The 12,610-nt window shown below is 44.5% G+C and overlaps 1 protein-coding gene across 4 annotated transcripts in view; it reads left to right on the forward strand.

Moving 5' to 3' along the window:
• Positions 1-12,610, forward strand: part of mfsd13a (major facilitator superfamily domain containing 13A) — a 46,077-nt gene that overhangs the window by 26,399 nt on the left and 7,068 nt on the right. For all 4 annotated transcript variants that reach the window (XM_055647003.1, XM_055647002.1, XM_055647001.1 and 1 more), the window contains 5 exons: positions 1,047-1,126; positions 3,562-4,011; positions 4,909-5,026; positions 6,145-6,241; positions 9,042-9,213. In XM_055647003.1, the coding sequence (XP_055502978.1) occupies positions 1,047-1,126; positions 3,562-4,011; positions 4,909-5,026; positions 6,145-6,241; positions 9,042-9,213 (917 nt within the window). The remainder of the gene's footprint in view (positions 1-1,046; positions 1,127-3,561; positions 4,012-4,908; positions 5,027-6,144; positions 6,242-9,041; positions 9,214-12,610) is intronic.

Raw genomic sequence — 12,610 nt, forward strand, 5'->3', positions numbered from 1 at the left:
AATGAAGGGCTTTGTTCTTGTCCTGTTAAATTATTTAAGAGAATCTCAAGGGTATCTGTTTGAATAACAAGCAGCTAAGCAAGAATTCACATTATCTGTTGGAAATTAATTTCTCTGAAGTCTCTTCCAAAGAAAAATAGAAAAAAAAATCTTGAGTTTCAACAACAACCATAGTACATTAGGAAGCAACTACAAATGCTGGTTTACACTGAAGATAGCCACAAAATGCTTGTAAATAATTACTCCAGCCTTTTGTGTCTATCTTCATAGTACACTCGTTTCTGATTGCCTTGAACTCTAAACAAAAAGAGTCAGGACCAACTAATTCACCAGAGCAGTGGAATCAATGACTGGTTTCATCTTCTACCATCTATATCATTGGAGGCCCTCAGACTATCTTTAATTGGACTTTACTGGACTTTATTTTGCACTAAACTTTATACCCTTTTTCTTGTATCTGTACACTGGATGACTTGATCATAATCATAGTCTTTCCACTGACTGGATAGCACTCAACAGAAGCTTTACACTGTACCTCAGTACACGTGATAATAATAAACTAAATGGGTGTCAAGAATTGGATGAGAATCCCATAGAGTGAACTCGGCTAACATGTAATTGTATAACATGGCCTCTGAACTGAGAAGAGCAATCCCAGATCCTCTCAGTTCTCCAGATCATCTGTATTCCTCCATTCCTGATACTGTTGTGATAAATCTCTGCATTTTCTCCAAGGGATTGATGCTCCTCCTAAAGTAAGGTGCAGAGAATTTGACAGCATTTTTAAGGCTGAAGCAGTTAAGTGTTAGCATAACTATGTTGCTTCCACACTCAAGCTTGTTTGTAAACCCAAAGATCAGATTAATGTAACTTAAGCTGTCTTCAGATATTTATCTACCCTGAAAATGTCCACATTTACATATATGTAAATAATGTGCTGATGTTACCATTAGTGGCACAAGTTACTGAGTTCATAAGACTGTGTATCTGTTTAACTGATATTCAATATTGCTGTTGCATAATTCTTCTTCTGTTTTAATCTTCAGACCATTTTTCTCCTATGGAATAGTCTTAATGATCCATTATTTGGATGGCTAAGCGATCGCTCATTTCTGAGCACACAACAGTACGTATTAATAGCTATTTTATATTTGGTGTCGCTGTGCTTGGTTTTGAAGTTGGATTGATCACAGAAAAATAGTTGTGCATTGTTAATGGAAGAGTGTTGCTTGAATCTCCAAACTGTTCCTGTTCCAAAAAGTCACGAGTATTAAGGATTTAGAATTATACATGTAACAAGCGAATGCTGAGAATAGATTGATCGATACAGCATGGAAACAGGCACTTTGGCCCGCCGAGACTACACCGACCATCGATCACTGTTCACGCTAGTTATATGTTATCCCACTTTTGCATCCACATGCGGGGCAATTTACAGAGCCAATTAACCTACAAACCTGCACGTCATTGGGGGTATGGGAGGAAAACTGTGCACCCAGACAGGCACGGATCTCGCTATCAAAATATGGAGGGGACAGGGGGGAGACAATTTTTGTGCGCACACTCATACACACATGCGCAAGGCTTCGGAGGCTCAATCCAGTGCTAAATGCAGCTCAACTCTGTCTGTCTCGCTGGGTTAACCTACAAGCCTTGACTGGACTGACAGGATACCAGCGCTGCTTCTCCGCGCTGGCCATATTTCCCGCAAAGCCGGGACAGGCATAGTTGAGCTGGATTTAGCGCTGCTTCTCTGCGCTGGCTGTGGGCCTGGGGGTACAGCTCGCGTCTGATTCCCGACCTCGCTGGCCACCTGTGGGGGGGGGGCACTCGGGTGGGGACGGGACAGCACTGGAGAGCCGGCCGGGATCGATTCTGGCTGCGGATGAGGTGCAGGTCTGTGCCACGCCTCCCTCCTCCAATCACTGCACTCTATCCCCATCCCCCCCCCCCCCCCCACCCCCCCCCCACTCCCCCAATCATCACGCTGAATCATCATGTCCCGCCCCCGTTGTCTGCTGACCGACGTCTCTCTCGTCCAATCGGCGCCTTCGATCAGCAGTCTCACCTCCACTGTCTCGCGGAAAGCGGAGATTTTAAAATCTGGATGACAAAATCTTGGGGGGATGTCCCCACCTCTCAAAACATGGGGGGGGGGGGGGGGGGCGTGTCCCCTCTGGCCCCCCGGGTTTTCCGCCCCTGCACCCAGAGAGAAATCTGTGGTCACGAGAAGAGAGTACAAGATCAACCTAGATGGCACCTGAGGTAGGGATTGATCCCGGGTCTCTGGTGTTGTGAAGCACCACCCCTACCAGCTGCATAACTGAGCTGCCCCAACGAAATGAAACATGAGGTTTTCAATTAAGGTAACACATGAAACGTCCACAGTCAGAACTCTGAATTTAATTTGGTGTTCCATGTTCAGTACAGTGCGTGTATTTCCTTGTGCTTTCATGCATAATAGATATAAATCTCATAATCGTCTTGAATTTTGTGTCTCGCTTGAGCATATGTAGAGCCTTTGCATAAACGTGGCCAAATTCAGAATGTTTGTATTTTCCATTGGATTTTAAGTAAAGAATTAACTTTGTTCCAGTTCTTCATTTCTTAATGACCAAGGTTTTGCAGATGTAATGACTGGTTTTGCTATCAACAGTCAGTGTTGTTGCATTGAAACCAGAAGCATCTTTTTTTTCGTAAGCAGTTGCTGCCAACTGTTTCCCCATGAAAGAGCATGGAATACTGTCTTGGAGTCTCTTCTCTCTAATCATGCCCCTCCCACAGAGTCCGATCAGCGATCACTCCCCATACACTAGCACTATCCTACGCACTAAGAACAATTTACAATTTTTACCGAAGCCAATTAACCTATAAACCTGTATGTCTTTGGAGTGTGGGAGCACCCGGAAGAAACTGGGTCACAAAGAGAATGTAGAAATTTCATCCATTGTCAGGATTGAACCTGTAAGGCAGCAACTCTACCGCTGCACCACTGTGCCGTGAGTTAAGGTTAGCAGGGCCATTTATAAAATATAAATATATAATGAGTCAGGAAGTAGATTCTCTCAGAGACAATCAATGGAGTATAATTCCTCACTGATACATTTCTATGGCTACTATGAAGGTGTAACTTAACAGAATAGTACAGTTTAGGATCAGACTCTTAAGCCCACAATGTGCTGAATATTATGCCAGGTTAAACTGCCTGCATGAGAACCATCTCAATGTGTCTATCTAAAAGCTTCTTAAATGCCTCCACCACCATCGCAGGCAACACATTCTAGGAGCCCACCACTCTGTTTTTTTTTTTTTTTTTTTTTTAAATGTCCTCGCACATCCCCTTTAAACTATTCCCCCTCACCTTAAAAAGTATGCCCTCTAGTCTTTAACATCTCCACTCTGGAAAGAAGATTCTGTCTATCTTGGTCAACTTGGTTAGTAATTGCCAGGTCAAATGCTGAAGGAATGCAGGATTTACTTGAGGTTCGACAAATCAATGTTCATACTGCTGGGCATTAACACTGCATTGGCTTGTAAACCATGTGCTTATTTTCCTTACAGGTCAGGTGCTGCAATATCCTCTCCAGAGGTTGTGTTGAAGCGACTGAAAGCACTAATGCGGAATGGTCCTCTATTTGCACTGTCGTTCCTGTCTTTCTGGGTGGCGTGGGCAAGGCCAGGAGTACAATTTCTGGTCTGCCTTTGTCTATACGATGGATTCCTCACCATTGTGGACCTCAATCACAATGCCTTACTGGCAGACCTGGCTGTGTCGGAAAAGGACAGGACTAGACTGAATTTTTACTGTTCGCTTTTTAGTGCCCTCGGATCCCTATCAGTGTTCATGTCCTACGCAGTCTGGAACAAAGACAACTTCTTCTCATTTAGACTCTTCTGTGCAGCAATGGCTGCCTTTTCCATTTTTGGCTTTAGTATATGCACCTGGATTCTCAGACAACGGTTCCAGTTGGAAGTCAAAGTAAAACATATGGAGGCCTCCATGTTAAAAGAGTAAGTATTTGTTAATTCTTCCCTCCTTCACCCTGTCCTCTCCTCAAACTCTTATTATTTCTCTTAGAATGAATCCCGATTTCCATCCTTGCTTCTAAAAAAAAACATGATCCAGTTTACTCCTCCAACTCCAAGACCCTTTGTTCATTTTACTGTCTTGTGCGCCACCTCTCTCATTAATGGGGAGATATAGATATGGTAGACAGCCAGGACCTGTTCTTGTTCTGTAATGTGTCAAAAGGAACTGCAGATGCTGATCTATATGGAAGATAGACACAAAGTGCTGAGGTAACTGGGTCAGGCAGCATCTCTGGAGAAGTTACCTTGAGGAGATTTTGCAGTGGAGCAGACAAAATGTGTAGAAAAGAATTGTATAGAGTCAGAGTCATACAGCGTGGAAACAGGCCCTTCGGCCCAACTTGCACACACCAAGCAACGTGTCCCATCTACAATAGACCCAACTGCCTAAGTTTGGCCCATATCCCTCTAAACCTATCCTATTCATGTACTGCAGATAAACACAGTGCTGGAGTAACTCAGTGACAGCATCTATGCCTCACCCGCTGAGTTACTCCAGCATTTTGTGTCTAACTTTGGTATAAACTAGCATCTGCTGTCCTTCCTACACCCTCTGATTGCCCCACTGTAAACTTTCCTCAAGTTGTGGGGTTTGAAGAAGGGTCCCGGCCCGAAACATCGCCCATCTCTTTTTCTCCAGAGATATTGCCTGACCCACTGAGTTACTCCAGCATTTTGTGTCTATCTTCCTGTTCTATACTGTTCTGCCTTAAAATATATTGTTTTTTTACTCAAGGCTAAAACAGATTGGGGAAAGTAGGTAGAAACACAGAACCAAGTAATTTCTAGTAACATTTCTTTTTTACGGGTTCTGCACAGGTTACATATCAGTCAAACTCCTCTTGCCCAGGAGCAAACACTGACATTCTTGGAGTACCTGAAGCAACTGTCCCGGCAGCAGAACTTTGTTTGGTTTGTGTCCATGAACCTAGTGCAGGTGAGTCTAGCCCAACTTCCCTGGGGCTCCTTTTATGGTCCCTATCTCAATATTTCCCAAATAAAGGATGTTCTAAGGAAAAACCCAGAGGTCCGGGTTCGATCTTGACTGCGGGCGTTGTCTGTATGGAATTTGTACGTTCTCCCGGTGACCGTGTGGGGTTTTCTTCTGGTGCTCCGGTTCTCTCCCCCCCCCCCCCCCCCCAATACTCCAAACACGTGCAGGTTTGTAGGTGTAATTGATTTTGTTAAAATGTAAATTGTCTCGAGTGTGTAGGTTAGTGATGGTGTGTGGGGATCTCTTGTGGACATGGGCCGATGGGGCCTGTTTCTACGCTGACGTTTAAATAGTGCACTGCTAAATGTATTGTGTACATATGGAGAAATAATATTAGGAGTAAAAACCCAAAGCTCAGTAGCAGATGGGATTTAAGGCGCAAGCTGTAGAGAAGCGTAGGCTTTTTGCAAGGAATTGTGCAGCAGGGTCCAGGAGTAAGAGATCAGAATGGAGTGTATGAAGGTTATAGAGGTGAGAAGGCTTTGGATGTGGATGAATTTAGAAACCATAACATAAAAGTATTTGTTTGGCCTCGAGATATCCCTTAGTGCCTTTGTGGTGCACTAAGCACCTGAGGTAATGTGTGCAGTAAAAATACTAAAAGGCACTGGCACTTTTCAGCATGGAGCTCCAATAAATTGGTCATATCTGATTTTCTACTTACAAAATAAGCATTAAAATTATGATGGGTGTGGACAGGGTAAGTAGAAGAAAATTTCCCCCAAGCAGGGGTGTGGCTGAGCAGAGGCGTCTATAGCTAGAAGGACTAGATTTTAGTTAAGAGGTTGGAGGAAGAAATGTTAGAATCTGGAATGCACTGTGTGAATGGATGGTGGAGACACAGCCTGGTTCCATGCTGTGTCTATAAACAAGGGCTGAACTAAAGATAGACACAAAGTGCTGGAGTAACTCAGCAGATCAGGCAACATCTATGGAGAAAAAGGATGGATGACAGATTGGGACCCGTAAACTAAAATAGCTGAAAAATGGTTGCTTCTAACTTTAGTGAAATAGTACACTTTTTTATGAACCAGCTAATATTAACTTTTTGTTTGGAATAGGTATTTCACTGCCATTTCAACAGTAATTTCTTCCCATTGTTTCTGGAGTATTTGCTATCAGACAGAATTTCACTCTCCACTGGTTCCTTTCTCCTAGGTAAGCTGCATTCATTGATTGGGGGTGGGGGGGGGAGGTTGGGGAAAGGGGGGGTTTCATGGGGGAAATGGGTGTGCATCCAGGCGGGGCAAGTGGGTGGGTGGGAGAAGGGAGGGCAATGGTGGTTAGTTACCAAAGATAGGAGAACTCGATGTTCATACCATTTAGGTTGTAAGCTGCCAAAGCGGAAAACGAGATGCTGTTCCTCTAGTTTGTGTGTGGCCTCTCTCTGGCAATGGACGAGGCCCAGGACGGAGACATCAGTATGGGGAAGGGGAGATAAAATGGTTAGAAAGCAAGAGATCCAGCCAACCTTGGCGGACCAAGCACAATTGTTTGATGACACAATGGCCTGACGTGTGCTTGGTCTCAAGGATATAAAGGAGGCCACATCGGGAGCACTGGGTGCAGTAGGTGAGATTTGATTAAAATTGGTTTAATTCGGCGAGATGAGTGAAGTTGGTGACTACATAAATAATGAACCAAGGTGGCACAGTAAGTTAAAAAGAATGAAAGAACTTGGTACAGTACCTCTAATCAGATGAAATGCTTTAGAAGTGTACTTGCTTTCCTGTTTGCTGGGCATGTTACAATGACATAAATGCCAAGCTAATCAGTTAACGATTGATTGATGGCCAGATTGATGAATGGTTTCTTTTGTTCTTTGAACTGTGCATTGTATTTTCTAACATCTACTGGAATTAGTAAATGGCCCTCAATTTAACATCTTGCCTGAACAAGGAACTGCTGGTTTACCAAAGAAAGACGCTTGTTGCTGCAGTAACTCGGCATTTTGTATCCCACCTGAAAAGTTGTGATTGTTATGACAGCACTGCACTAAAGCACCTTTGATTCAATGCTTTGTTCTGGAATGGAGCTTGTATCCATGCCCATACCACCAAACCCAAGGCTGTTTACTAAAGGAAATTAAATAAATCAAAAGGCTGTTGGTTTGTAGAGATCAAGGACTGCAGATGGTTGACAAAGGAAGGACACAGAATGCTGGAGTAACTCCACAGGGTTCAGGCAGCATCTGTCGAGTCGTACAGTGTGGAAACAGGCCCTTCAGCCCAACTGGCCCATGGCGCCCAACATTCCCCACCTGTGCTAGACCCACCTGCCTGCATTTGGCCCACATCCCTCTAAACCTATCCTATCGGAGCAAAGAGGTCCTTCTGCAGTTGTACATCAATCAATCAACCTTTATTGTCATCTTGCAAAGCAGCAGTTGTACAGTGCAAAATGAGAAGACATTTCCCAGGGAATACCAGAGCATCGCACATAAAACATAAACATTTCACACATAAATAAAAACAATCCAGTCCCTGATAAAAACAATACGAATAGTTAAAAAGTGCAGGTAAAAAAAATAAATAACAGTAACATTAAAATACAAGTAAAAACAGTCATAAATTGTCCAGGGCAGCTGATTTAAGTGGCCAGAGTTTGTTATTAAATTGTCAGTGCAAAATAAGTAGCAGAATCAGGTGGAGTGACTGTTTAGCAGCCTCACAGCCTGTGGAAGGAAGCTGTTTAGCAGTCTGGCTGCACTGACTGGCTGACATTTTAAATTTCGTTGTACATGGTTCATGTTACAATGACAATAAAGAAACTATTCTATTCTATTCTATTCTGGTTGTCCGGGCTTTGATGGTGCGGTATCTCTTGCCTGATGGCAGGAGATCCAGGTGTGTGTGGAGGGGGTGCAGTGTGTCCTTTGCTATGCTCAATGCTTTTTTCCAGGCAGCGGCTCTGGAACAGTTCTTGTGCAGAGGGTAGGGAGATGCTAATGATTCTCTCTGCTCCCCTCACTACCCTCTGCAGAGCCTTTTGAGCAGTTGACATGTGGTACTCCACATGGCCCTAGTGACCACACCTGGAGGATTGTGTGCAGTTTTGGTCCCCTAATTTGAGGAAGGGCATTCCTGCTATTGAGGGAGTGCAGCGTAGGTTTACAGGGTTAATTCCCGGGATGGCGGGACTGTCATATGCTGAGAGAATGGAGTAGCTGGGCTTGTATACTCTGGAGTTTAGAAGGATGAGAGGGAATCTTATTGAAACATAAGATTATTAAGGGTTTGGACACGCTAGAGGCAGGAAACATGTTCCGATGTTGGGGGAGTCCAGAACCAGGTGCCACAGTTTAAGAATAAAGAGTAAGCCATTTAGAACGGAGACGAGGAAACACTCCTTCACAACTCAGCCTTCAACTCCCCCTCCCATTCCGAGTCTGACCTTTATGTCCTGGGCATCCTCCATGGCCAGAGTGAGGACCACCGAAATTGGAGGAGCAGCACCTCGTATTTCGCTTGGGCAGTTTGCACCTCAGCAGTATGAACATTGACTTTTCTAATTTCAGGTAGTCCTTACTTTCTCCTCCCCTTCTCAGCTCTCCCTCAGCCCACTGGCTCCACCACTTCCTTTCTTCCTCCTGCCCCCCACCCTCGCATCAGTCTGAAGAAGGGTTTCGACCCGAAACGTTGCCTATTTCCTTCGCTCCATAGATGCTGCCACTACCCGCTGAGTTTCTCCAGCATTTTTGTCTATCTTCACATAGAGAGTTGTGAGTCTGTGGAATTATCTGCCTCAGAGGGTGGTGGAAGCCTTGAAACATCACCTATCCATGTTGTACAGAGATGTTGCCTGACCCACTGAGCTACTCCAGTACTATGTGTCATGCCTTGAGTTTAATTATTTTCCTGACCTGAAGAAGTGAACCTTCTTATCTGATTGCTGAAGAAAAACAGGAATGCTCAAAGAATGTAATTAAAACTTAAAACCCTTTTTCCTCTTTTTTTAGGTGCATCATATATTGCTCCTCATTTAAACAACCTTTACTTCCTGTCACTGTGCCACAGATTTGGAGTGTATATGGTCATTCGCTGGTTGTTCTTCTTGAAACTGGTGCTCAGCCTGATCATGCTGCTGGCAGGTCCAGATCAGATCTACCTACTTTGTTTCTTCATAGCCAGGTATATAAAAACAAATATATTCCTGTGCCATTGTAGGTTGGAGCCATGACTTTATACAGAGGAGCCCTCAATCTGCCTCAGAGTAATGGATTGGTATATTTTTATTTCTGGGATCTATTATACTTGACGGTACAAAATCGCTCTGTATGGGCTACCAGGCTCACGTGATTACTGTTAGAGAATACTAGACCAAGTGGGACCCGTTGGATCCCGTTCCCCCCCAACGTAATGTTCCAGCACTCGCCCATAGCCCCCAACTGCGCAGGCACAGCTGAGAGGTTCCCGTTGTGACACCAGAGATCCCCATTGTGACGTGAGTCACGGCAACCCTCCCCCAATTGCCGCTCGCCATACCTTCCTACCCCTATCCTCCTCCCATTCCCCTCATCCCCCAGCACTCCCTCCCCCTCCTCTTTCACCCACCCCCCCCTATTCTTTCCCAAGTCATCCTCCCCCTCTCCTTTCCCCTACCCTCAGTCACTCCCTCCATAACCCCTCTCCACTCCCTACCCCCTCCTCTCCCTCAATCCCCCCACAACTGACCTCCACAGGATATCGATGTAAACTACTGGCAGCCCTATTTTCTCCAGCAGGGCGGCGATGAAGTTGCACTTGGGGAGGGGAAGGGGGGTGGGGGGCTTGCAGCGGGAGCTATGGTGGGGGGGAACGTCCTGGAGCCTGGGGAGGGAGAAACCGAGGGTACCCGGTGCGGCCTCTACCCGCCCCCGGTCTCCGCACCGGCTCCTGCACTGGGGGGGGGGGGGGGGGGGGGGGGCAGGCGGACATTAAAATGGAAAGGAAAGATGGGCGGTCTGAAATTGTGCCTGTGTGATGTCCTTCGTGAAGCCTGTCAAGGTGCACTGTGGACCCATGTGGTGTCCTTTATGATGCCTGTCAAGTAAAGACAGCAAGTGGGGGCAGGGCAAGTGGGGGCACTTAATTTTTTAAACAAGTTTTAAACATCAATCATGTTAAAATATACCATCAATCTGAAGGAAACCTGTTTAATTTACATCACAGGACAATGGTGAGTAAGGTGGGCCATAAATTGTAGCACTATCATGTACCGTTTTTGCGCCAAAGCGGGCAAACAAATGGACATACCAACAAGATGAGAGTTTTTGTGAGATAGAGATAGAAATTAGATTCCAACAATTCAACAAGAACTCGTGCCCAAAGAAAATAACGGAATCCAGTGATGTGACTTTTGCATTGTAATCATCTTGAGCAAATAATATATCCAAGTCCAGAGATACTTACTGCCTGTCCCGCTGAATTACTCCAGCTTTTTGGGTCTATCTTTGGTTTAAACCAGCATCTGCAGTTCCTTCTCACATAATTCCTCCAATTTGTGTTGTTTCATAGCCATAAAATTGTACAGAGAATTGGATCATTCAGACTTTTGAACCTCTGCCAGCTCTTTCAAAGATCTATTCAATTAGTCCTGTTCCCTGGCTCTTTATCACTGACCCTACAAACGTTGCCTGTCACATGTAGCTCATTGCCCTTTGAACTTACTTCAACCATCCATTAGGCAGTGTACTCTACATCACCATTCACTCAATTAATTTTAAGTACACATCTAATTCTTTTGCCAGATCTTCAGAAGGCTTCTGTTACCTGTATATACGTGGAGTAACGGAGTCACACAAGCTTGGGCTTTAAAAAAACAAATCTAGCTTTCTTCACCTTGATCAACATTCCCCTGAGAACACAATAAAGAGTACAGACTGATAGAGTATAGTTCCTTCCCCTCTGTTTTTGGTCTGAGGAAGGGTCCCAACTGCAAATGTCACCTATCCCTGTACGCCTGAGATGCTGCCTGACCTGCTGAGTTACTCCAGCACTTTGTGTCTATGTACAGACTTAAACTTGCAGGGCTATATAAAGATTAGAAGTGCAATCTAAAAGAAGATTTTGGTAATGTCAATGCAAACAAACAACACAAAATTACTTTCCTTTGATTAAGTAAAGTATGTGGATGTTTGCTTGCAGCCAGAAGCATTTCTGCTCACTGCTTGCTCCTGCAGCATAACTGATCTGAAAAACTACTTTAAATTGAAGATAGACACAAAGTGCTGGAGTAAATCAGTGGGTCAGGCAGCATCTATGGAGGAAAGGAAAAGGTGATGTTTTGGGTCGGAACCCTTCTTCAGTCTGAAAGATAGAGAAGGCCAGAACAAAATGGGGCCGGCAACCGATGACCTCAGGAAGTGTGGAGTGCCTAATGGCCATTGTTGGCTGGGGAAGATGTGCGAATGACAGGGATACAAGGATGTGAACTGTGGAATTAATAGGACTAAGGTGGGGAGGGAGGTGCAGGAGTTACTTAAAATGAGAGAAATCAACGTTCATCTGCTGGGTTGTAAACTGCCCAAGCGAAATATGAGATGCTGATAGACTTTAAATTGTTCATTTAATGCTCAGTGGAGACTGTCATTGAGTGTAGAATTTGATTGACTGAAAGATATGGCATGAAAACGGGTCCTTCGGCCCAACGAGTCCACGCCGACCATCAATCACCCATTCACACTGGTTCTATGTTATCCCACTTTCTCATCCACTCCCTAGATTCGGGGTGAATTGGAGCCCAATTAACCTAAAAGTTTGGATAAGAAAGAACTGCAGATGCTGGTTTAAACCGAAAATAGACACAAAAAGCAGAGTAACTCAGCTGGACAGGCAGCATCTCTGGAGGAAAGGAATAGGTGACGTTTCGGGTCGAGACCCTTCTTTGGAACGAGAAACCTAGAAATAGTTTTTCATTGTCCAGTTGCTGTGGCAATAGATGAATAGCATTGCCAAGAATTAATTGTATCTAGCCAGATTTATAATTCCTGACTACCATTTCCTTTCCGGGAAACAAATTGACGCAGGAACGTCTAAATATTAAGGTTGTGTTCTCAGAAACATAGAAAATAGGTGCAGGAGTAGGCCATTCGCCCTTCGAGCCTGCACCGCCATTCAATATGATCATGGCTGATCATCCAACTCGGTATCCTGTACCTGCCTTCTCTCCATACCCCCTGATCCCTTTAGCCACTAGGGCCACATCTAACTCCCTCTTAAATATAGCCAATGAACTGGCCTCAACTACCTTCTATGGCAGAGAGTTCCAGAGATTTACCACTCTCTGTGTGAAAAATGTTTTTCTCATCTCGGTCCTAAAGGATTTCCCCTTTATCCTTAAAATGTGACCCCTTGTCCTGGACTTCCCCAACATCAGGAACAATCTTCCTGCATCTAGCCTGTCCAACCCCTTAGGTTCAGTTCAGTCAGTTACTTCAGTTACTAATGTTAAAAACTGTCTTTTTTCCACAGATTAATTTAAACACATTATTTTAAATCTGGTCATCTTCATCAGCTTAACCAAGGCTACTTATCCACGTGGAGTACT

The sequence above is a fragment of the Leucoraja erinacea genome, chromosome 15 (genome assembly GCF_028641065.1).
Source record: "Leucoraja erinacea ecotype New England chromosome 15, Leri_hhj_1, whole genome shotgun sequence".
Classification (NCBI taxonomy): domain Eukaryota; kingdom Metazoa; phylum Chordata; class Chondrichthyes; order Rajiformes; family Rajidae; genus Leucoraja; species Leucoraja erinaceus.